This window comes from Carassius auratus, chromosome 27 (genome assembly GCF_003368295.1).
Source record: "Carassius auratus strain Wakin chromosome 27, ASM336829v1, whole genome shotgun sequence".
NCBI classification, from domain to species: Eukaryota; Metazoa; Chordata; class Actinopteri; order Cypriniformes; family Cyprinidae; genus Carassius; species Carassius auratus.
Window position 1 is genome coordinate 11,906,127 of NC_039269.1, and position 25,469 is coordinate 11,931,595.

General features: G+C 37.4%; 1 protein-coding gene and 1 long non-coding RNA gene across 2 annotated transcripts in view; one reads left to right on the forward strand and one right to left on the reverse strand.

Annotated features, from left to right (window-relative positions):
- Nucleotides 1–17,783, forward strand: part of LOC113045507 (retinal-specific ATP-binding cassette transporter-like) — a 35,128-nt gene extending 17,345 nt beyond the window's left edge. Inside the window, exons 15-51 of the mRNA XM_026205912.1 lie at nt 105–327; nt 617–838; nt 1,395–1,599; nt 1,713–1,805; nt 1,940–2,155; nt 2,465–2,642; nt 2,746–2,877; nt 2,964–3,103; nt 3,458–3,595; nt 3,719–3,900; nt 5,014–5,113; nt 5,211–5,416; nt 5,600–5,654; nt 5,800–5,853; nt 6,275–6,429; nt 6,643–6,767; nt 6,849–6,947; nt 7,115–7,307; nt 7,397–7,491; nt 7,580–7,612; nt 9,025–9,130; nt 9,233–9,307; nt 9,631–9,800; nt 10,107–10,284; nt 10,403–10,518; nt 10,608–10,755; nt 10,977–11,100; nt 12,178–12,307; nt 12,530–12,650; nt 12,790–12,852; nt 12,951–13,057; nt 13,133–13,274; nt 14,744–14,878; nt 14,961–15,064; nt 15,887–15,979; nt 16,189–16,438; nt 16,699–17,783. Of these exons, the coding sequence (XP_026061697.1) occupies nt 105–327; nt 617–838; nt 1,395–1,599; nt 1,713–1,805; nt 1,940–2,155; nt 2,465–2,642; nt 2,746–2,877; nt 2,964–3,103; nt 3,458–3,595; nt 3,719–3,900; nt 5,014–5,113; nt 5,211–5,416; nt 5,600–5,654; nt 5,800–5,853; nt 6,275–6,429; nt 6,643–6,767; nt 6,849–6,947; nt 7,115–7,307; nt 7,397–7,491; nt 7,580–7,612; nt 9,025–9,130; nt 9,233–9,307; nt 9,631–9,800; nt 10,107–10,284; nt 10,403–10,518; nt 10,608–10,755; nt 10,977–11,100; nt 12,178–12,307; nt 12,530–12,650; nt 12,790–12,852; nt 12,951–13,057; nt 13,133–13,274; nt 14,744–14,878; nt 14,961–15,064; nt 15,887–15,979; nt 16,189–16,438; nt 16,699–16,818 (5,026 nt within the window). The 3' untranslated portion in view covers nt 16,819–17,783. The remainder of the gene's footprint in view (nt 1–104; nt 328–616; nt 839–1,394; nt 1,600–1,712; nt 1,806–1,939; nt 2,156–2,464; nt 2,643–2,745; nt 2,878–2,963; nt 3,104–3,457; nt 3,596–3,718; nt 3,901–5,013; nt 5,114–5,210; nt 5,417–5,599; nt 5,655–5,799; nt 5,854–6,274; nt 6,430–6,642; nt 6,768–6,848; nt 6,948–7,114; nt 7,308–7,396; nt 7,492–7,579; nt 7,613–9,024; nt 9,131–9,232; nt 9,308–9,630; nt 9,801–10,106; nt 10,285–10,402; nt 10,519–10,607; nt 10,756–10,976; nt 11,101–12,177; nt 12,308–12,529; nt 12,651–12,789; nt 12,853–12,950; nt 13,058–13,132; nt 13,275–14,743; nt 14,879–14,960; nt 15,065–15,886; nt 15,980–16,188; nt 16,439–16,698) is intronic.
- Nucleotides 17,784–19,933: 2,150 nt separating this feature from the next.
- LOC113045508 (uncharacterized) lies at nt 19,934–22,323 on the reverse strand. The gene is made up of 2 exons (XR_003275995.1): nt 22,122–22,323; nt 19,934–21,336 (listed from the first exon to the last, which is right to left on the reverse strand). It is a non-coding gene; the product is annotated as an uncharacterized LOC113045508 (long non-coding RNA).
- Between the last annotated feature and the right edge of the window lie 3,146 nt (nt 22,324–25,469).

Consider the following 25,469-nt stretch of genomic DNA (forward strand, 5'->3'; position numbering starts at 1 on the left):
ATTCAAATTATTTCATGGAATATGGTTCTCAATAAAACATTATTCAATTTCTCAATGATTACGCCAGTGTCCAATGGAACTTTTTTGTTTTGTCCCATATCAAGGTTCATGCTGACTCTAAACCGCTGTTTCCCCATCTTCATGGTGCTGGCCTGGATCTACTCAGTGTCCATGATTGTGAAGAGCATTGTGCTTGAGAAGGAGATGAGGCTGAAGGAGACGCTGAAGGCCATGGGCGTCTCTAATGGAGTCATCTGGTGCACATGGTTCATCGACAGCTTCCTCATGATGGCCACCAGCACTGCTCTGCTGACTGCCATTATCATGGTGAGGAAGAAATGTGATGACTGATGAACTTTGTCCCTTTGAGACGTTCTCAGATTTGTTGCATTGTGACCTCTGCTGGATGTATGTTGTTAGTACATATCTCATCTGTCACGCTGCCTTACTCCTTTTTCTCTGTAATATATTTCTTAGAATTTGCATGGACCCTATCCTGTATTTTTGGTTTAGCTACCTCATTGGTAGCAGTGCAAAGAAAGAGAGATGCGTGATGTTAAAATTATATACACTGAAAATAAAAGAGCATCCCAAATTTTCCCTTGTTTGTCCTCAGGTAGGCAAAGTGCTGAATTACAGTGATCCCATCATCCTCTTTCTGTTTCTACTCACGTTCACTGTGGCCACTATTATGCAGTGTTTCTTGCTGAGTGTGTTCTTCAATAAGGCCAACTTGGCTGCGGCTTGCAGCGGCATCATTTACTTCACCCTCTACCTCCCTCACATCTTCTGTTTCGCCTGGCAGGATCGCATTACCAAGGAAATGAAGTTAGCTGTGGTGAGTCCACTATGCTGTTCCACTTCTCATCTGATTGATCCACTCTCAAACGCCAGCATTCAAAGTAACTGAAAACGTTATAAATGAGGGATTCTTCACCATTAGGGGGCTTTGGGCAAACTTCTAAGAGGGACTTAAGATGATTAAAAATGTTACTTAAAAATGAATCAGTTAAGATTCATATTAAGGTGTAATAATAATAATAAATTATATAAAGAAAATAATACAACTACTTATTTTCATTTTCAGTAACTGTTGTTTTGAATAAAGACAAATGATTGTGGTTAATTAATTTAATATATCAATACTCCCAGTTTGAAAACAAGCAGCCTTGTCAAAATTCCTGCAGAAATATGGGAAATAGTCCATATCAGAGGAGCCTTCGAATATTGTGTTGACAACGCAGAGGTTCAGAACTACTGCTATAAATGTAATTAGCATGAAGTCTTATTTCATTCAGACACTATTTAGATTTGGGAAAAAAAAAAAATGTCTCAGTGGTCAAAATGGTTCTTGCCTTTTTTTAATGTTTTGTGGAATGGTCCTCCTTTTCCAGAGCTTTCTGTCTCCAGTGGCCTTTGGTTTTGGGACAGAGTATCTGTCCCGCTATGAGGAGCAAGGCCTGGGTCTTCAGTGGGACAATATTCGTACAAGTCCTCTAGAGGGTGATGAGTACTCCTTCTTCACTTCCATTCAAATGATGCTACTGGATGCAATTGTCTATGCTGTTTTGGCTTGGTATCTCGATAATGTCTTTCCAGGTCAGTTTCTTTCAAATCACTCCGCTGAATGTTACTAACAAGAGAAAATATAATGTTGAATGTGTGTGAATGAGTGTGTGTGCTTACTTCTTTTTACCATTGTTTTTTTTCAGGCCAGTATGGCATCGGTCGACCCTTTTATTTCCCACTGCAGCCCTCTTATTGGCTAAAGCCGACACCTCAACCCTCACAGACTCCAGATCCAGGTATGGTTGACCGTTTAAAGCTGATATCAACACCCATCTTATATGATTTGATCAGAAGTTTACAGAATTAAATACAGGTGTAAACAGGGCCTTCATTACATTCATTTTGTGAACTCACCCACATGTCCCTGAAGGCCCTGAGAAGCCTGTGGTAAACAACGTGGAGAAGCAGGAGGATGTGGAGTATGGTGACCTTTCACCGGACCACAGGGAATGCAATGGTTCCCGCAGCAGCAAACAATGCAAGCACAGGGAGAAACGAGAGAGGATGGAGAGGGAGAGAGCGCGGGAGGAACAGCTAAAAACACAGGAAGAGATTCAACAGGAGGAGATACAGCCTGCGCACGATGGTGATTATATCAGCTAAATTTGAATTGAGAATACGTTTGAAATTTCATGTGTCAAATTCAAATTCCATTCATCCATCCATCACTATGCTGCAAAAACAGTCTTGCACTAATGGAAAACCTTTATAGTTTGCATGTGATTATGTTGAATTACTTTGAACTGTGCACCAGTAACTTCATCTACTTGTGATTTTACTTCAACTTTCAATTTATTAACTCGGTCTATTGCTATAGCACCTGTATACAAACCTGATCCTGTTATGTTGTCAGTTGTCTGTTGGATTTAGTGTCCGTACTGGTATTTTCCTGCAGGGAATCTGTTCTTTGAGCCAGAGCCGGAGGGTTTGATAATAGGAGTGTCCGTGCAGGACTTGGTGAAGCTTTATTCGAAGAACTCAAGACCTGCAGTGGACTGTCTCAACATGAACTTCTATGAGGGCCAGATCACTTCTTTCCTAGGTCACAATGGAGCAGGAAAGACCACCACCTTGTGCGTCCCTAACTTCTCTTTATCCTTTAATATCACTGATATGGAAACATAAATCCTATCTATTTTGAGTGATTTGGACACTTGTGTTCTTGCACTGTCATAGGTCCATATTAACTGGGTTGTTTCCGCCCACCTCTGGAACGGCTTACATATATGGTAAGGACATTCGAACAGAAATGGATGCCATACAACAATCACTGGGCATGTGTCCACAGTACAACATCCTCTTCAACCAGTGAGTGATCTTGCTTGGAAGTAATATTGTTAATATGCTATAGTCTGTTTGCTTCAAGAATGTATATTTTATTTTGTTTTACCCAGCCTGACAGTAGAGGAGCATATTCTTTTCTACTCTCTGCTCAAGGGACGTGATCGCAAGGAGGCCATGCAGGAGGTTGAGAACATGTTGGAGGACCTGGGACTGCCTCATAAACGAGACGAGGAAGCCCAGAACCTCTCTGGTGGGTCTGAATGCGAACCTGACACAAGAAAGTGGCAATCTGTTGTTATGGGGTCTTATGTTCTGGGTTTTAAACAGATACTTAAAGTAAGGGGGACAGGGGATGTTAATGTTAAGCTTCTTTTTTTAAGGGCTGATGTGGGTTTCAAAGGAAGCAATGAAGCTGTCCTAAAGTAAACGTCAAAAGTGTTTAAAAGGCCTCTGAGACAACAATAACACAATTCAACAGTGGTGTCGAGCAATTGTCATGCTGCTTTATCCTGCTGTATGTAATTGTTGGTTTGTGAGAGAGCAAATATCTGGCACTAATGTCTAGCAAGTCAGTGTTGTAGCTGTGTTTCGACTCTCTCTGTAGGGGGTATGCAGAGGAAGCTGTCTGTGGCCATGGCTTTTGTGGGTGGTTCTAAAGTGGTGATACTGGATGAACCGACATCAGGAGTGGATCCATACTCCAGGCGCTCCATTTGGGATCTGCTACTCAAGTACCGCACAGGTACTGCCACCTTCTGGCCAAGGAAAATTATTTACACTGTGCAGCTGCTCATGCAATAAGATACAACACTGATCTTCATGTTGTTAAATGTCTGTATCATTCATACACATGCACTTCATCCAGGACGCACAGTAATACTGTCCACTCATCACATGGACGAGGCAGACCTGTTGAGTGACAGAGTGGCCATCATTTCTAAAGGGAAACTACACTGCAGTGGCTCTCCTCTGTTTCTGAAGAACTGCTTCGGAGTGGGTTTCTACCTCACGCTGGTGCGTCGCATGAAAGACCACCGCAAAAAAGAGGTGGGAGACTTCTGCCAAAGGTCACAGTTTTGGTGATTAAGGCAAGACACCACAAGTTAATAGGGTATATTTTAACTAAGTGAAATTACCATACTTCCCCTGATGATTAAGCACATTAGGTGTTATATAATTAAATATCCACTCATTTGCATTCATTTCCAGTACAGAAATCCATCAAACTATAGATAGAAATAAAACTGTAACTGTTTTTAGCATTGTATGGTGCTCATGAAGTGAAGATTTCTGAATACGTAATTCTACATATTTAAAAATATGTATTGCAATTGAAATCTACTGACATAAAATGGATAAAGTGCAGTAAAATAACATTAATGTGTATTTTGGATGTTTCCTAGTCTGAAAGAACACGTTAAGGAAGCAAAATAAACATGCAAAACTTCATGCAGTGAAAAACAATGTTTTTTTTTCTGTAGTGTCTTGCCTTAAGAATAAAGTGCTTACATGATATGATCTAGTTTTTAGTATTTTCTTTTATAGTATTAACAATCCACAACTCTGCTTTGAATATAAGAATCTTGATACCATTGTTACTAGCATAGACACAATGAATTATAGTGTTTATATGGACAACAGAGGTTTTAGTCCAGCTTGCAACACAGAATTTGAATAAAGTTTGCCACAAAACTGGTTGCACAGTTGCTGCATACATGAATCGTATCTCAAAACTTGATTATCAGGTGCCACATTTAATATTTTCACTTGGTAAATAATAAAACATAAAAAAAAAGATACAATTGGTATGAAATTGACAACAATCATCCTTTCTTCTCTATTTTCTAGCTGCAATGTATATTCAAGTGAAACATGCATAGATTTCTATAATAAATATATGATAAATTTGTAATAAATACTGCAACGTTCCTTAAAAACAATGTTAGAGTTGTACATATTGATTTTATGGTGTCTATAAAGCTAGTAAAAAACTGCATACTTTTGTATTGGCAAACACTATTCACATATTCTTCCCAAAATGTAAAACTACAATAGATTTATCTAATACAACAAGAGACAAACCCCTTCAAAATATCATTTAAAAGCTTGTAAGTGCGATTTGATTGTGTCCTATAAGATTTCTTTGACTGTGCTCTTCAGAATGAGTGCGACTGTGCATCTGAGTGCTCCTGCACCTGCTCCACTTGCACCAGATTTAAAGAGGAAAGTCAAGCCTTACAGCCTGAGAGAATACTGGACGGTCAGTGTACTTACAGCTCAACATATACAGTGATATAACAGCCACTTTAATCGCATTTCTTCAAAAACCAATCTTTTTTTGCTATCTCATTACACAGGGAACGTTGAGAGCATCACTACTCTGATTCATCACCATGTCCCTGAGGCGAAGCTGATTGAAATGATTGGTCAGGAGATGACCTATCTGCTGCCAAACAAAGGTTTTAAATATCGTGCATACGCAAGCCTTTTCCGTGAACTGGAGGAAACATTGGGTGACATGGGCCTCAGTAGCTTTGGCATATCTGACACCTCACTAGAGGAGGTTAGCCAACATTTCATACACACATGCACGCACACACACACACACACACGTGTGTATATGTTACCTGTATTGAATTGTTAGAATATTTGATTAAATAAAATAACAAGGGTTGTTACTGTGCAGAGTTGTATCGATACGTGTGTGCTCACTGATGTTTTAAGAAACTGTGTTGTTTCTGTCTAGATCTTTCTGAAAGTTACAGCAGATGGAGAAGCAGCCAAAAGCTCTGTCACACCAGGTGAATGTCCTCATATTACCTATATTTACAGTCGTAATTACAGACATGTAATGTATTTCATAAGTCAATTTTTTTTTTATCCTGCACTTTTAATAAACCAATAGTTTATCAAACTGTTTGACTGTATGGTCTCCTACTCCCTCAGAGCAATGGATGCTACAACAGAGAAAAGACAGGGAATCTGCGAGTAATGTTGAAGGTGAATTGAGATCCCAGATCTCAGCTTTGCTTAGCGATCGTGCTAAGAAGCTAACTATGAAGGATTTGATTGAGGTGCTATGTTTTATGTAGAGGTAAAGCTTTGGCAGATACCAGACCAGCCTAGACTAGTATACATTTCCATGTTGGCCCAGGCTGGTTTGTGCTAATTAGTGCTGGTGAACCAGTCAATCACGCTGTTCGATTGGCTGAAAATGCTCCTGGTTAAGCTAGTAAAGCAATAAGGTCTTGCTTGTTAAAGAAACTTGCTGGTTTAAAAATTTGTGCTGGTCAATTGTCAATGGTTATTAGCCAGGTGAGTACAAACCGGCAGCCTAAATATAATTCTTTGGAACAGTAATGCATGTTTTATACCAGATGTTTTCTAATAATGTTACATTCATTTCTGGTCTGGTTTACAGATGCTAATGGTGTAAACCCACTGGAGTCTGACAACAGTGCTGGCAGAGCTTCCAGGCAGGTTAAAGGCTTTAGTCTGGTGCTCAAGCAGTTCCATGCTCTTCTGGTTAAGAGATTTCATCATGCTGCACGCAGCCACAAAGATTTTCTTGCACAGGTAAGGTGAACACTGTTCATTCATGTTCAAGGGATACTTCAAGCAAAAATTATCTTTCATCCACCCATCCCCATTTTAATCCAAACCTGTATGACTTTGTCTCTTCTGTGGTACATAAAAGTACACATTTAAAAAAATGTGTCCTGACTACTTATTATCTTAAAACAAGTATCCAGTAAGCAGATGTTTTCTTTGCATTTTGCTTTTTTGTAGATTGTTTTGCCTGCCAGTTTTGTCCTTATTGCTTTGGTCTTCACTATGATTGTTCCACCATTTGGAGAGTTTCCCAGTCTTACCCTCACTCCATGGATGTATGGACCGCAGTTTACCTTCATCAGGTGAGAGTTGTTCTCAGAATCTGCCCCATATGTTTTCATGGGAGATGTGATTGAAATACTTACTGTTCTTCTGTGTCTCAGTAATGAGCAGCCATCACATCCGAAGATGAGGCACTTCATACAGACATTGCTGAAGGAGCCTGGCATGGGAACACGCTGCATGGCAAATCAGCCTTTGGAGTGAGTTTTTTTTTTTTTTTTTACTTTTTACTTTTTACTTCTTGGCGTCAGTGTTTGTAATGTGATATTGTGTTGGAGCAGGCTGGTTTAATTCATAGCTACAGTAAGAATTGTAAAAAGTAGACAAACGCTGGAAGACTATTGTAAATGTGAATATTTGTGCACAGGAGCCTCTTTACCTGCCTAAACACAACTTCTGATTGGGAAGTTCCTCCAGTTTCTCCTGAGGTCGAAAACATCTTATTGAGTCCCGAGTGGGATACAAGAAACCCCTCCCCTTCCTGTGAGTGCAGCACTGATACAAAGCTCACCATGCTGCCCGTCTGTCCGGCTGGAGCTGGAGGACTGCCACCACGTCAGGTCAGGAGCTATGAAGGAACTGAAATGTTTTAATAGTGCTTATGGGGGAAGTTAGTTTAGTGATTTTTTATATTTTTCTTCTGATGTAGAGAAAAGAGCCAACAGGGGACATTTTGCTTGACATGACAAACAAAAACATCTCTGACTACTTAGTGAAGACTTACCCCAAACTCATCAAGACCAGGTGAGCTGTTATAAAAGCTACAATGTGTTAGTAGTATCACTATTTGTTTTATTTTTGTATAATGACTTATGTTTTCCCTCATATGTAGCCTGAAGAGCAAATATTGGGTGAATGAACAAAGGTAAGATTTCAGTTTTTTGTTTTTTTTAGTTGTATGGTTGATGTGATTGCTGATCTGATGTGTATCTGCTTACCCCCAGGGCATCCAAGATGTAGTTGACTTTGTTTCTTCAGTAGAACACAAACCAAGATGTTTAACTCTAGCCGTTGCAGTCTATCAGTCTTATAATATAAGTGGATGGGAATCACGGCTGAAACATACATTAAATTAAGTTTCATTAACAAGATTCGGGAGGAACACGTCAGATACTTAGATAGCCTAATTAGCACATGTGGATGACACTTAAGATAATCAACACTATGGTATAAATACAGCTGACTTACCTGTCTCCATTGACGGTTTATCAGCATCCCCCTTCCACCCCATCTCCTTTACACATTTATATACGGGGGGCACTCTAGGTTCAGGCCATTCCCGAGCTCGGAGCCCTTCCCTGGACAGCACACCAAATATGCATTATAATACTTCAGCTAATTATATGTAAGTGTGAACTCGTGAAGAAGAAGAAAAAAAACATACACAAACAAAGCCAAATGAAGCCCTGCGACTCGTAACGATACATTGATGTGTAAAGACACAAAACGTTCTGTCTGTGTAAGAACTGAACCATATTTATATAGTTTTTTACCTCTTATTCACGCAATGTTCAAACTATTAGAACTATCCTGGTGTTCTCTTGTGCGCCACCTATCTCTCTATTGGACCGTTGACACTCTATCTACAATCTCAATTAGGAGTGTCAATGCTCCACTTGAGAGATAGGTGGCAGTAATGCACTTATAAGTCTGCGATCCACCATAAAGCATGAAGAAGACGCCTCACATTCCTGCTGCTCTAAATAATGATGGGAAGTTAAGCTCTTTTGGCTCAGCTCCCAAAGAAGAGCAGGCTCTTTCGGCTCCCGTATGGCTCTTAATTTAGGATTTTTTTGTAGGCCTTTGTTTTACCCTAACTTTGCAAAAAAGGAGAGTTCTGACAGTTTGTACATTGAGTGAATCAGAGTTAAAAAACAATATAAATACTTTTCAGTTTCTTGCACAGACTGATCATTTTGTGTCTTTACACATCAGTGTATAAGACTGATAGACGGCAGCGGTCTGAGTTAAAAATCTTGGTTTGTGTTCTACTGAAGAAACAAAATCACTGAATCAGATAAACATAAAATTTTCGTCAAAAAAGGAAGTTGTCTTTTGTGTGTGTGTGTGTGTGTGTGTGACATGCAAATTTTTTGGCTAATATTTCTGTAATTATGCATTTATTATGCATTTTTTGAAAATTTTAATTTGTTCTTTTAATTGCGGTATTGCCTGATCATTTAGAATGAATTAGGAAAGGCACAGTACAAACTAATTAAAAGAGATCAATAACCAGTAAAACGTAAAATGTAACTGTTTGTTTTTTCCCCTCCATAGGTATGGTGGTCTCACTGTTGGTGGACAACTGCCGATTCTTGAAGTTGATCCAGAGGACATTAAGGCTGTTTTTTCCCAGCTTGGGCGGATGATGAATATCACAGGGGTATGATATTGTGTATACTACATGAGATTTAAATATAATAATTTCTATTCTGCTTGCATAACATATGCACTGTTGAATGATTGCTTATCCTGTTATCCTCAGGGCCCCTATTCAAAGTCAGTAATCAATGAATTAGGAACATTCTTGCATTACATGGAGAGTGAGTACAATGTTAAGGTATGTTAAACCATCTATTTAAGCATGATGTGTAAATGCCATTGCATTATATAAAAGGGGGCAGCTGCGGCCTAATGGTTAGCGAGTTGGACTTGTAACCCGAAGGTCGCAGGTTTGAGTCTCGATGCTGGCAGAAGTTGTAAGTGGGAGGGAGTGTTTGAACAGCGCTCTCTTCCACGCTCAATACATGGCTGAAGTGCCATTGAGCAAGGCACTGAACCCCCAGTTGCTCCCCGCACCGAGTCCGAGTATGGCAAATGTCACGACTTGCACTTTTTTTTTTTTTTTTTATAAAAAATTTACTTTTTGCTCCCTTGTCACAGGTGTGGTATAATAACAAAGGCTGGCATGCCATGGTCTCCTTCATGAACGTAGCAAACAATGCCATTCTCCGTGCTTACCTGCCTCCTCACGCCAATCCATCAGAGTACGGCATTACTGCCATCAACCACCCACTCAATCTCACCAAAGAGCAGCTCTCAGAGGTCACTGTGTGAGTGTCAGCTGACACAGAAATGCTTTTCACGAATAGGCCCAGTTTACATCATCTTCCTCGAATGGTCAACATGTTTTGTAATTCTAATCACTTGTCAATCAATCAACAAGTACATTCACATCTTACTCACCCCAAACTTTTGAACAGGAAAGTATGTAGTCAGGAAATCAGAAATCCCGAAATCTGATACACATTTGTTTTCATACATAAATCTACATACTTAACAAGTGTATGGGTAATGTTTTTAGGAAAAACATAAAGTCTTCTCTGAATGAGTAAAATGTTGCTCTTCCTTTTGGACAGTCTCACCACATCAGTGGATGCAGTGGTGGCCATTTGCGTCATCTTTGCCATGTCCTTCATCCCAGCCAGCTTCATCCTCTACCTCATTCAGGAACGTGTCACCAAGGCCAAGCATCTGCAGTTTGTTAGCGGAGTCAGCCCTCTGGTCTACTGGGTCGCCAACTTTTTCTGGGACATGGTGAGATTCATCAGCGTTGTGTGTTAACAAGCTCTGAGAAATGCCAGTCATTAGTCATTGAAAAATGTGTTCGGATTACTGCTCGATTGCTCACATCCCTTTTGTTTGTTTGTGCCAGATGAACTACTCTGTCAGCACAGCAATGGTTGTGGCAATTTTCGTGGGTTTTGATAAGAAATGCTACACATCACCGACTAATCTACCAGCGCTGGTTGCTTTGCTTTGTCTCTATGGGTCAGTCAGTGGCTTATGTAGGTTCAGACTCATTTGAAGAATATTAGCTAAGCACAGCAGTGATTTTTCTTTCACTCTTCTCTATACAGGTGGTCGGTGACGCCCATGATGTACCCCATGTCCTACATGTTCAATGTCCCCAGCACAGCATATGTGTCCCTCTCCTGCATCAACCTTTTCATTGGTATCAACAGCAGTGCCATCACCTTCATCTTAGAGCTCTTTGAAAACAACAGGGTATATATATATTTATTTTTTAAATAATTTTTTTGTGTCCGTTTTTGTTATAATTTAAATGACAAATTTTAATTTAGTACCATTTAATCTCAGTAATGCTTTAAAGCAACTTAGAATTATTTATTTATTTTTCTGCATAAAAGTCTGTTATTAAAGTAACAATTTTCAGGGTTCCTTATTTTGTAGTAATTGCTTGTGTTTTTTCTTCGCAAATGCTTCAGTCTCTGCTAATGTTTAATGAGGTGTTGAAGAAGGTGTTACTGGTCTTCCCTCACTTCTGTCTCGGCCGAGGTCTCATTGATATGGCCATGAACCAGGCCGTGACTGATGTCTATGCCCGATTTGGTAAGTTTATCTATTAACAATAACTAATAATGAAACAACAGTTTTTGTCATGCCCGTTCAAATTGATTATCTCCTCAGATTTTTGGAAGTGGGTTTGATTGGGATTTCTAATCCAGTCAATCTCTGTCTATAAAAAGTGCATGTCTAAAAGTCTCCGGCAAAATCCAATTAAATCGAATTGAACTGCATCTTCTCGCCTCAAAATTATTAGATTATTCTCCTATGAAACACAAAGATTTATCAAAATGTCACAGTCTCCTGTATTATATTATTCTCTCTAAGGCTGCATTTATTTGTTCAATAATACAGTAAAACCAGTAATATAGTCAAGTATCAATACGATTGTTTGCTATTTGGATATATTGCAATGCAAAGCTGAATTTTCAGCAGCCATTACTTTATTTTTCACTGTCACATGATCCTTTGGTGATTTGGTGATCAATTTACATTTCTTATTACTATCAATGTTGAAAATATTCATAGATTTCTTTTCAGGAATATTTGATGATTTGAAGTTCAAAAGAGTAGCATTTATTTGAAACAGTAACACTTTAAAAAAAAAAGATTTCCACTTTTGATTAATTTCATGTGTCCTTGCTGAATAAAAATATTAATGTCTATTATTTTATTTTTTTTATAAAGCTTTACTTTTAGCCTTAATGTATAATGTATTACAAAGGTATTCATAATGTGTTGTAATGCATTATACTTTTTTATTCATAATTATAACCAAAGTTAAAATGCATTATATATTTATAATATAATGCATTCACCATGTGTTTTAATGCATTTAATGTGTAACAATGAATAGACAATGCATTATAAGGTGCATTACAAGACCAAAATTATTGATTTAAACTACTTTTATAGTACAGTATATAAAAAGGCTTTTACCTAAAATGTTACCAGAAATCTTACTGACCTGTTAGTGTTATTAATATTAAACAAAAATAGCTAAATAACGCTGCTAATATGGAGAACTATGGTAACAAGTGAGACAGAACTGCCACTGGTGACTCCACAAAAGTAGTATTTTAGGATGCCACTGTCCTTACAGTAAATGCTGTTTTGGCACAGGGGAGGAGTTTTCCATGGATCCATTCAGATGGGACTTTGTGGGGAAGAATCTCTTCTGTATGGCTGTGGAGGGTTTTGTCTATTTCATTTTTAATCTACTCATCCAGTACCATTTTTTTCTTGATTACTGGTGAGGACAAAAATACATTATTCATATTCTCTGAGATTCTGCTCAGTTTCATGTCATGGATGTCCTGATTTTTACTCTACAGCTGTATAATAAATACATAAATAACATTAAAAAAATTACCTTTAATCTGTTTAATATTTAATTGCTTTAACCTTGTTTTTACCATACTGTATCTTAAAACAGCAAATGATAGTAACTATTTTTTGTGTATTATTTGTGTAGGGTGTCAGGCTATAGGAAGAGTCCTGTTAAAGATGAAGACGACGATGTAGCTCAGGAGAGAGAGCGCATTTATAAAGGAGGAAACAAGAATGACATCCTTCTAATCCGAAACTTGTCAAAAGTAAGTGACTAAAGCCCCTTTTCACCGGAGGAAGCTTTTCATAGCTTCTCAAGTGTTTAAGATAAAAAGCATTCTTTTTATATTTTGTTCGTGTTAAATTACCATTATTGCCATGCTAAAGAGAACAGTCTCATCTTAGACATACAGGCGCAGAAAACGACCAGCAGTGGACAAAATCTGTGTAGGAGTTCCAGCAGGAGAGGTATTACCAAAAATAGTTTTTATGTGTATCATTTCTAAGCCATACTGTTGCGCCGACTGAAATGAATGACCGAACAGTAAGTTAAATGTTTTGTGCAGTGCTTTGGGCTTCTTGGTGTAAATGGTGCAGGTAAAACCACAACCTTTAAAATGCTGACCGGAGACACGGATGTGACATCAGGGGAGGCGTCCGTAGCTGGATACAGGTAATATACAAGCTATAAAGAGTTGTGTATCTGCATTGGATGCACATGCCAAACATGAACTGTGCTTTTCTTCAGTATTCTCACCAATATCCTGGATGTGCACCAGAATATGGGCTACTGCCCTCAGTTCGACGCCATAGACGAGCTGCTGACGGGGAGGGAACACCTGTTCCTGTACGCTCGCCTCCGTGGGATCCCTGAATCTGAGATTAGCAGAGTAAGTTTCACAGCCGAACCCCTCATTCACCTTGATCAAAGACATTTTCAGTCTGACCTAAAGGAATAGTTCACTCTAAAATGAAAGTTTGCTGAAAATGTTCTCACCCTTAGGCCATCCAAGATGTAGATGAGTTTGTTTCTTCATCAGAACAGATCTGGAGAAATTAGCATTACATCACTCGCACATCTTCTGCAGTGAATGGGTGCCGTCAAACTGAGAGTCTATACAGTTTATAAACAATCACAATAATCCACACTTGTGACTCCAGTCCATCAAGTGATGTGTTGTGAACTGAAAAGATGTGTTTGTAAGAAATCTCCATTATTTTAACTTTAAACCATAGCCTATAAACTATAATAAGACTTCCTCCATTGATAAATCCATCTCATGTTGTGGCTCACATCAAAATCCTGTTTACAAGCACACAGCTGCACTATCACTTCACTGTCTCTTCACAAGACATTTACTGATGGACTGGAGTTGTGTGGATTACTTGTCAATTATTGTGATGTTTATATCAACTATTTGGACTCTAATTATGACGGCACCCATTAACACACCCCATCATCTTGGACCACGATTTCCATCGAGGAGGACCATAAACCACAATCTGCACCAGGGCCCTAACTATGCCACTGGTGAGCAAGGGATGTAATGCTACATTTCTCCAAATTGGTTCTTATTAAGAAACAAACTCATCAACATCTTGAATGTCCCAAGTGTCAGTACATTTTCAATTTTGGGAGAATTTTTCCTTTATAGGTTGCCTATGGTATATTCTAACTACCCTTGGATGGCGTCCCATTCAAGAAGACACTATCATTGCCTTACCACTTTCAAAGTGTGTGCTATATTCCTCAGTGCCTTCCTGCCTTGCTTAGCTGCGCAGCATCAAGCACCAAGTTATTTATTTTTTTCAGTAATAAGATTTAATTAGCGGAAGGCAGGATGTTCCTTCCTACACATCAGAGCAACTCCCTGACAAGAAAAATACACACTTTATACCATGATGATCATGTTCAAAATAGCCGAGTTGCATAAGGCTTGCACATGCTTCATAGTGTTCTCCAGGTTACACTGGCCTTGCTTGCAGCTGACGGTTTTCCCAGTTTAATCACTTTATAGCCGTTTAGAGTCTGTTTAATCTTGTGATAAGCATACAGTTGGTGCATGGCCTTACCGTGGCCACTAGAATTATAAAACACACTCATTCCAGTTGTTTCTGAGGCACATTGTTTAAAAGTATCCTTGACCCAAAGCATAAACACGCTCAGGACATATTGTCATCTCAGGTTACAACAATTTTGAGAGCATAAAATCCTAATAATCCTTATAACAATTCCATCAAAAAATTAAATAAAATTCACTCTGCAACATGTTAGGCTGTTACTGATATTCTGTTAACTGATAAGCATTCTGTTACAGTCTTTATTATTGTGTACCGTATGATTGCATGTTTTCTGTAGGTGGCCGAGTGGGGGATTCAGAAGCTGGGTCTGTCTGAATATGCAGGGAACTGTGCTGGTACCTACAGCGGGGGCAACAAGAGGAAACTGTCTACTGCTATTGCTATGATTGGCTGTCCTCCTCTAGTGCTCCTGGTATGCTTTCCCTAATCATTCTCATTGTCATTGTGCAATACAAAAAGATTGGTGTAATTGTACTCTGTAAATGGATGTATAGGATGAACCCACCACAGGAATGGACCCTCACTCCCGTCGCTTCCTGTGGACCGCCATTCTGAGTATCATCCGTGATGGGAGGGCAGTCGTTTTGACGTCTCACAGGCAAGAATTTAAAGTCAACGATGGGTTTCCTAAACAGGGTTTATATAAACACTTGGTGTTTTTGTTGATGTAACATTAACATTTTAACATTAAAATCCACAAATGGGACTGCATGATTAATCAAATCTTTTTTTAAATAACAATTTTCAAAATAAAATGTTGCTATATACAAATTAGTAGAGCATCAGAATGTTTATTTACATGCACACAGATTATAATGTAATGTTTTTTAGAGTGGCTTGGTTCATAGTAAATAAAAGTAAATCAATTGCAATATGAGAAATTTACATATCAAATGTCATATCACATTATTGTGTGTAAATAACACAATAATTGACAGTAAAAATCATTTTCAAATATCTAAATAAAACACAAAAAGATTATTTTGTTTACTTGCATGTCATGTGACCATTAATCAATGCACAAACTGTAAACATCATGCAAATGTGTTGTTAAATTATGGAAATATTGACAAAACCTCATGGGGGTACATAACATAATATATTTTATGTCTTAGTGGATTGGCCGACAAAAAAGTTTCGGAACCCCTGTATGAATGCTATTACATTCATAATTTTTTTTGTTACTTAAATATCTTTAGCTGACGCTATTGCCTCAATCTTTTTTTTTTTATAAATAATTCTTTATTTTAAATAATTAATCATCATTATTATTTAAGTAAATTTAAAACATAAAAAAGTCTCAAAATATTTATCATTTGATTTTTTTATTAATTATTAATTATTATTTTAAATAAAATGAAAATATTTATATTATATAATTTTTTTTTTTTTTTTTTTTTTTTTTTTTTTGCTTTTACAGTATGGAAGAGTGTGAAGCTCTGTGTACTCGCTTGGCCATCATGGTCAATGGGACGTTTAAGTGTCTGGGCACAATCCAGCACCTGAAATACAAGTGAGTATATGCTTTCGGAAAGTCTTAGCATTTTAAGTAAAGGATGCAATTTCCATATTATCACAAATCAACTAAATAGTTTTTCCAGCCTTAAATATTTAACTTTGAGAGGTGATATGCAAAACAATGTTAATCCACAAAATGGTCAACAATACAAGCGCATGCTTTGTTTTACATGTATTGTTCATATTGAATGTGCTTGTGGATAGGTTTGGAGGTGGCTATGTTGTCACGATGAAGATCAAAGCTGAAAAAGCAGGCATGCCTCCTGACCTGATCCCGGCCGAGTCCTTTATGGAAAGCAGCTTCCCAGGATGTATACAACGGGAGAAACACTACAACACTTTACAGTACGAAATCGCCGCTGCCTCACTGGCGCGAGTCTTCCAGCTGGTGTTGACCAACAAAGAGAGACTGAACATTGAGGACTACTCTGTGTCGCAGACTACATTAGACCAGGTAACTTCATCATCGAGTCATAACCAGCTTCAAGCAACAAATCTCTTACAAGTCAATCCATTACAGCTGTTATTTTAGCATTCCACTTCTACTGCAGAGAAGAAAAATAGCTTGATGCTGTAAAATTGACATGCTGTGCCCTAGGGACCCTCCGTTAGAAATGAATTATCGGTTGAAATTCCCATGCAGAGATTGAATTCGATTTGCTCAGCAGATGTGACTGACAGGACTAACAGCTCATCTGTTTCACTGCCTTACAGGTGTTTGTGAGTTTTGCCAAGCAGCAGTCAGGAGAAGAGGATGCTCAGCTCCGAGCATCAGTGCTCAGACGAGACACAAAGGTCTTGCCGCTACGAAGAGTTTTGACGAAAAACAGTTAAAATGAACTCATATGCTTCAAAAGGACTCATGGCTGACAGCACATTACACCGTTGTTTATAAAGTCCCTAAAGCCTTTTTTATATATGTATTTATACTCAAAAACCTACTTCATCTATTTGAAGTTGTACAAATGTCATAGAATTTTTTTTTTTTTTTCATAATATATAACATTTTTTGACCTCAGCACTCTGAGCCAAAGGTCAGTCTCCTGACACTGAAAGAAAACCTCATCAGATTAAAGTACTTGTCTATTCAAAAATGAAAGTTCAGTCACTCTCAGTCTCATCTTAATGCAAACCTTTGAGCATCTTGCTTCAGAACATACGATATTTTGAATAATGTTAGCAAACAAACAGTTTTGGTTCCAAATGACTTCCATGAACAAAAATAAAACGGAAGTCAAATGGAACCAAAACTGTTTGGTTAGTAACATTATTCACAATATATTATTTTGGGCAGAATTAAATACAGTTATACATGTTTTGATAGACAGGAGTGTGAGTAAATTACTTTTTGGTTTCTATGCAATTTGAATTGTATTTATTATATTTATACATTTGTAAATATTAAATGCTAAATCAGAGCACATGCAATCAAATGCTTTATTCTAATATAACTTTGATAATACATAACTTTTGTACTGCTTGACCATTAACAGTATGAAAATGAATTTGAGATCTGTAATCCCAACCCTGAAACTTGCAAATTTGCATCATCATTGTATTGTTCCGTCAAAGATACTTTTTATTATTACTCTTTCTCAGGGTCAGCTGGCTGGGGGTTACTTTGTAGCATTATGCTCGGCTGGCAGGAATTTTTTTGCATGCAACTGATGAAGTAATAATGGCATCTTTCAACAGACTAACTTGACCATGTGAACCAGGTAAATCTTGTCCTCATGGTGTAGACATTAAAATTCAGCAAATATATGTTTCTGTTTTGGGGAATAAAGAGATTCGATTGCATTTATCAGTGGATAGATTTAATATGCAATAATGCAGCTTATAATGACAAGCACTTTTCTTTAAGATTGTTATTTTACCATGTCTTGAAAATGCTGACATTTGGAAACTGATGATCACTTATTTCTGGGAAATAAAATCTTTAGTAACATTTTATTTATGACACAAACACTCAACTGCAAAATGTTTTAATGGAATACAAAAATGAACAATCAACATCAATAAAACAGTATCACACTGTACACCATGTTTTCTGCTGGGTGGTCTGAAGACCTTCACAATTAAGACTCATTGATGTCAAGCAAAGGCTTTACTTTGTAAAATAATACACCTTCTGCTAAAACACCCCTTTTTGTTAAAAGTTTCTGTTAAGTATATCTTCCTCAAACTTACACCTAAGTCTGTTCTCAGTAAGCCTCTCTTCATAATTAACGTAATTACTATAATTACCATTTCACACTTCAGAGAGTTCATCAAAATCTTAATTGTGCCAGAAATAAATCACAAGGTCTGACAGAAAAACAATAGACTTATCTTGCTGCTGATAATATGCTGTTAGGTGAGGCGTCCAATGACAAAAGTGCATGTAGGTTCATCCTTCATCCAATTGAACGAGAAGAAGAGCGGAATGATGGCCGTTCTCAAGTCAGGATAGTCTTTGAATTGCTCAATGTAGCTTTTATGCTTTGCCCGAGCCCATATAGTAATCTGAATGAAACCCAAAAATGCAAAAACTCCCACTGCAGAAATATGAAAGATTCATGGTTTTATCAGGCGGATGCAGCAAAATATATACTCAATAAAATATGAAAGTCAGATATTTCGCTTTTCTTCTAACATTATGCAGAATATCAAATGTAACTCATACATTTTACATCAACGTATATTATTATGTTTTTTCAACTTTAAAGAACTTGTTTACTTCCAGGTTTGGATTATGAATCCCAGATGTTTACTGTGGTCTAAGACAGGCTGTGTCTGAAATTGCATACTCTCTAAAAATGACATTTTTTAAACTGGTGAATCATTCTCTGTGAACCCATGAATCATGCAAGTTCACTGAGATGTTTTCTGACCTTATCTCGGATTAGTTTTTTCCATTTGTAGATAGTTTCTATAAGACAGTTGTATAATTAAAAGGAAGAATAGCACTCAATTACTCTCTTATTGGCCTGTTAAGGCAAACTCTGCCTACAACAAATATTTTCACTCACTATATAGTAGGCCCTAGGAAAGTATGTGATTTCAGATGCAGCCTTGGACTCTTTATTGTAGTGTGCTGCGGATGGTGATGGAATACTGTTTACCTGGAACACACTGTGTCATGACTGTGACATGCTTAGGTACAGTAGATGTGCTCTCCACAGGTGTGGACACAACCTCAGACATTCCAAATGTCTCATTTACTGCTTCTTTTGACATGAAACAGATTATTTTGTGAACTTGACAAACCTCATATGTGCAGGACACGAAGAAAAGGGCCAAGTGAATGGATTATTTGTGGGATAAGGAATCTCTGTAGGCCTGGACCCTGTCGATGTGTTGAGAAGAGGTTATAATGGAAACATCTAATAAGAGCTAAAGATTCTGTCAGGAGAATATGCATAGTCTCTGAAGAAGGTATTAATGTGACATATAATTTTACTTCAGACTCCTACACAGTCCTTTATGAAAGGAACAAAGAAACGGTAATTAATCACAATCACTAGGTTTCATTGTCTGTCTTGGTCGGTCATGCTTACACCCCTCACAACTTCAGAGATGAATCTTTGTTAGGACTCACCATTACAGATGATTCGTTTCAAATTCACAGACCTGAATAAAATGAACAAAGAAATGATGAAGAAAAACAGCAACGTAAAATGAAAGCTACACTATGTAACATCTGGTTTTTGAAAACGTAGCTGTTGAAAATGAAAAGCTGTTCTTGCAGCTCGCTGCTACAAATGAAAGGATTTGGACGATGTCTAGTGAACCTTTATATGTTAATGACATTAATTAGGAGTAGCTACATGGTTCCTTTCAGTTGCGCAAGTTCAATATAATTTGCGATTTATAGATTTCACATCTGTTAACTATTCAGACAGTATATGATTTCAGATCCACCGTTAATTTCTCACCGTACCGATATGAAATGAGGAAATGTATGTATAAACAGTTTTTTTTTTTTTGCAAATCCGTCTCAACCTCATTAACATTTTTATTATCATTACAAGTTAAACCAATTTGGATATGGTTTGGAAGATGGACCTTTACTTTTTTTTTTTTGCTAAATAGTTGGCCTACTTAAAGAAGCTTTAAATATTTAATAATATTTTAAATAATAAAAAATAATTCATATTACAGATTTTGACATCCCCCAAAAAATGGCCAGATTTGAAGTCTCCCATAGTCTAGAGAAACAGACGTTAATATCAGATGTTATAATGAGGCTCACAGACTAATGTAATGTGTGACAGAAGGAGAACTTACAGTGTGGTGTGTAGAGCAGGGAGTTGATGTAATACGCCTGCCATGCTGCAAACCCCCAGTAATACAGACAGAGTTTTCATTCATGTGAGGATCGTGTCTAATATGACAAACAGTCACTGCTCAATGCAAACCTCAGTGTTATACTTTAGCTATGTTTCACTATATTTAAGCTCGCTCATTTGCATGGTTAGTATTCAAATTTGCAGGCAATATTTCGAACAACTCTTATATGGTCAAAGCATGTGTATTCTGAGCGTGTTGAAAGATACCGCAGGGGCATCATTTAAACCAGCAAGAGGACGATTAATGGAAAGCAGCCGAATATTCCCCCCAAAGCTCCTCAACGCTTCACTGACACCACTGAACTAATGTCAATGTCATAAGCGCTTCAGACACAGTAGCTAATGTGCCAAAACAGGAAATACTGTGACATTTTTGTATGACAAAATACAGACATAAACATAGCAGCATGATGGTGTGTAAAGGTAATGTTCCGTCAGAAAAGCGATGGATTAAAATAGTTTCCAGCTAGTCTGCCTGTATGAGCAGGGTCAAACATAAACCACAAACGCTTTTGGTACATTATTGCTGCATTTTCTGTTTTATTTAAAAATGTGATTCATGAAGTAACATCTAAAGTCTAAATAGGCCTACTATTAAACTCCACTGAACCAATAGAAATACATTCGGCTACACCAACAAAACTAAATTCAGTAGATTAGGTATTTAAGAAATATAGAAATTACTTATTCTGTCCATAAATCATATAAATAAGATTTTTCACTCTGAACTCACTTGACAACTTTGAATGGGCTTCGGGTGAAGTCATACTCATTCCCGTAGATTTTTGGAAGCCGATAGTAGAACAGCAGGTAAATGAAAAGCGGCCAGAAACACCTGCAATCATCCCCCAATACCATCACTGTTATAGACACTGAATGAGCTGCTGTTGTCTAAATGAGTGTGTATCAGATGCTTTCATAGTCCAGCCTATCTGTGGGCCGAGGTCCTGGAAGAACATCGTTGTGGTCGTGCCGACCGGAAGATCCTCCAGCACATCATCATCACTGAGGGTCTTTCCCGCTGAAGTCATAATATCACGAGTCAAGACATATCAACATAAATTCACCACATTTAATAAATTATACAATTATATTCTTTATAGATAATATGATATAAATGAAAATGATGTAGCTTCATCGCCTGTCTTGATGAATACAACTTGGGGTCTGCAGGGATTTTAAGAATCTTTACAAAATGTTTTTATATTATTTTACACATGCACGCCTCACAGCCTGAATAAGCATATCATTTAGTCTTTGATTGTGCAAAAACAAAAACACTTTTTTGTGCGAAAATGTCTTGGTCTCTGCGATGGTGGCGTTGGGCTCCACCTGAGAAAGTTTAAGATTTTTTTTTCTCAGCTGGAACTCCCACAAAAGAGGCTTTTGCTTACTTATATGATTTCTGACCCAATGCCAGTGTTGTTAGAATTAATAAAAGCTAAAACTAAAACTATATATATCAATTTATAAATGTAAATGTAAACATATATAAATATGAAAAAAAAAACGTATTTTATATCAGTTAGCTGTCAAAGCAACATTTCAAATTTTCAAAGTACTAAAATGACAAAATAATATCCAAATAAAAATAAATAAATAGAAATGTCATATAAAAAAAAAAAATACAAATACAAATCAACTAAATCATTAAATATACAATTTTAAAAATAAATTATAATAAGATAATAAATTATAAGAGAATAATAAAATAAAGGATAATATAAGATAATAATAAATTCAAAAATACGATTTAATACCATAATAACGTTCTATGCTATGCTAAAATAGCACTGCAAAATGCACCTTATCCAGGAAGGAGAGTTGTGCCTTGCTCTGGTGTCCAGGATCTCAACCTCAAAAAAGACATCATTCTTAATCTTGCTGGAACCCGCTTTCAGGCCGTGGTCACATCTGGCCTTTATGAAATGGGCTACAGTGAAGAGACTCCTTAAACCCACACATTCCATGATGCCTGCTGAGGGCTGTAGGTGAGCCCTGGTTTTGGTGAGTGGTGTACAGATGAGATCAGACACTTAGAGCCACATGCTAAGAACTGGAATGCTTATGCTGACCTCACAGGCATATCGAATAGAGGCTCACAGCCAGAATATCTTGACATAGTTACATGATTTTGCTCAGGTTACCACAATCCGAGATTTCAAAAACTTTCAAGCTTGCATGACTTTTAATTTCGAGAAAGCAGATAGCAGTTTTTTAAACTTTCAAACTTTATTTGGTGTATCTGTGATCTGTGTCTGCAGAAATATGTCTGTCATGCACATGCACACAGATGTTCACCCTTTAAGAGACGTGAGGGGCATGTGGATTTGGAGCTGCAGGGTAGTCTATATTTATCTATGATGGCATGGGGCAATTTATCAGCCCTGCTGCACCAATAACACTGTCATCTATCATTTCATCAAGTGTTTTGAGTTTAATCCTTCGAACCCCCTTCGAATTGTATGGATATTCTAGCCTGGATGACCAGCTTTAAGTATGAAGAAAAGTAGAGCAGTGCACTAATCAGATATCAGCTCAACTGTGAAGAAATTAGATGTGACCACACACTGAGATCATGAAAACAGAGGCATTCTCACAAAACCTCTTATTCTTATCAAACAAAAATGACGTTTTTTAAATAACAACAACAACAATAATAAATTGCATTAAAAATAATAATTAATGTTAAATTATGTGGAAAGGCTAATAAAATGCATATTTTGCTAAAATTATATTTATTATATTTAGTTTTTTAAGAGATAGATTTAAGTTACTTTTGTACACATCTCCATTGTTAAATTAATTAATTAATTATTATTTAATTTAACACCTTATTTAATGCTATTATTATGAACTATTATCTAGTCATGAATCAGTAATACCTAACAGGGTTATGGTTAAAACCAATAGCCATAATTATATAATATATAACAATAACCAAAGACAATGAAATACCCTTGGGGGGGGGGTGAAATGCTCGTTTTCACTCAATATCCTGTTAATCTTGAGTACCTATAGAGTAGTACTGCATCCTTCATAACTCCTAAAAGTCTTTAGTTTTATTATATTCATAAGAGAAAGATAGTCTGTACCGATTTTTCCCGGAAAAACACGACCGACTGGAGGCGTGACGTGTGGGCGGAGCTAAAGAATCACGAGCGCGAGTAGGCTTTTGCGTTGAGAGTGCTTGGAAGCTGTGACATTACCGTGAGGAAAAAAAACATCATCCAAAACAAACCATGGCTAACAGTCAGATTCAGCGTATATTTATGATCCAGAATCAGATCCAGAGGCTGACATTTAACAAGAGCAGCATCAACAACAACGTCTTTATGTTAGGGCTGTGCAAAAAATCGAATGCGATTTTCATGTACATCTCATCAGTAAAGACGCTCCTGTAATTAGGAGTATATCTCCAGCACGTGTGTTCAGATCAGGGTTGCCAGGTTTTCACAACAAATTCTGCCCAGTTGCTTCTCAAACCTAGCCCAATCCCGCTTCCAGAAGGTTCCCCGATAAAACATTGCTTCCCGGGGTTAAAACATACGTTTTTCAGCAGGGTTGCCTTGGTAAAATTGGCATTTTAGATATAAATATCTAAATATCACGTTATTTGTATTGGGATCACTGTGACCCGCGGACATGAAAAACAACCACCACAGACTTGGCAACACTGGTTGGCATTTACTACACCGAGCCGTAATTCACTGACAATCTACACAAAATCGTTGTTAAAATCGCAGGCGATTCTGTCGATTTTGAAAGCGATTTTGTGTTAGTTGTCGGTAGACTATGGCTCTGTGTAGTAATTGCTGCTCCACCTGAACCAGTGTTGCCAAGTCTGCGGTTTGTTTTTTGGTCCCCAAAATTTATATTTTAACCCCGGGAAGCAATTTTTATCTGGGAACCTCCCGGAAACGCGATTGGGCTAGTTTTGGATTAGTTTTAAGAAACAACTGGGCAGGATTTGTTGTGAAAACCTGGCAACCCTGATCTGAACGCAAATGCTGGAGATATACTTCTAATTACAGGAGCGTCTTTACTGATGAGAGGTGCAGGAAAATCGCATTCGATTTTTTGCACAGCCCTAGTATGTATTGAAACTGTATATATTTGCTTAGCGGTTTTGGAAAATGACTAAGTTCCACTTTATGTCGTCTTTTTTTTTTTTAAGCTGTACATGTGGAAAGTGCAGTTTGATGACAACATCGCATGTTGTTTACTTGATGTGCTTACGCGCCGATAGCTAAGTTAACAACACAGAGATATTTGAAGCAGTTTTACTCACCGCATTCGGTGAACAAAAATACTCTTTCAAACATACAACTTAATTTTTGAAACTTTGTCCATGTTAAGCATGGGAATCCAGCTCTTTAACAGTGTAAAAAACTCAGTATGCATGAAATAGCATTTCACCCCCCCTTTAAGGACTTTTGCCATAGCTACCAGTTAATCTTTATTTAAACCTATTAAATATTGAAATAGGTATTCTGTTAACTGTCTCACAGTGACACAAATGGCACAAAAACAGTTGATTAACTGCAGCAATATAACCTATCCATCATACTCAGATATTTTAGCTCTTCTATTTAGAACAGAACATCTGTGGAATAAAAATAAAATAAAAGCCAAAATTCAAGAAATTACCTCGAAATAATCAACTCTCTTAATGACTACATGTCTCCTCCAGCCTTCCAGAAAAAAATCCATGGCACACAATTGTCTCCCAGCCTCTTAAAGAATCAATGTTTTCATCCAGCATGTCTATACGAGCAGAAGAGGCCATAATTCCTCATATGTAACCCTGTCTTGCCTTTGTTGAATGAGCTGTTATCAGCCCACTAAATATCTCCTGCTGAATCCTAATGAGAATGTCAAATGGAGAGTAACTGCTCTCCACTGCTGGGAATAAATAGACAGTTGTCTCCAGTGATCAATACAGTAGATAATTAGCCATAGAATCGGCATACATCAAGAGGTGCTGAGGAGGAGACAACTGCGCTAATTAAACTGACTGACTTAACAGTGAAGCAGAGAGTAAATGCTATTGTAATTGGAAGTTGTGGCTAAGATTCTTTCATAATGAAACAAGTTTAGTTTACAGCAACATAGTGTTTTTGTTACACCATTTTTCGACCTTTCTAAAAAAAA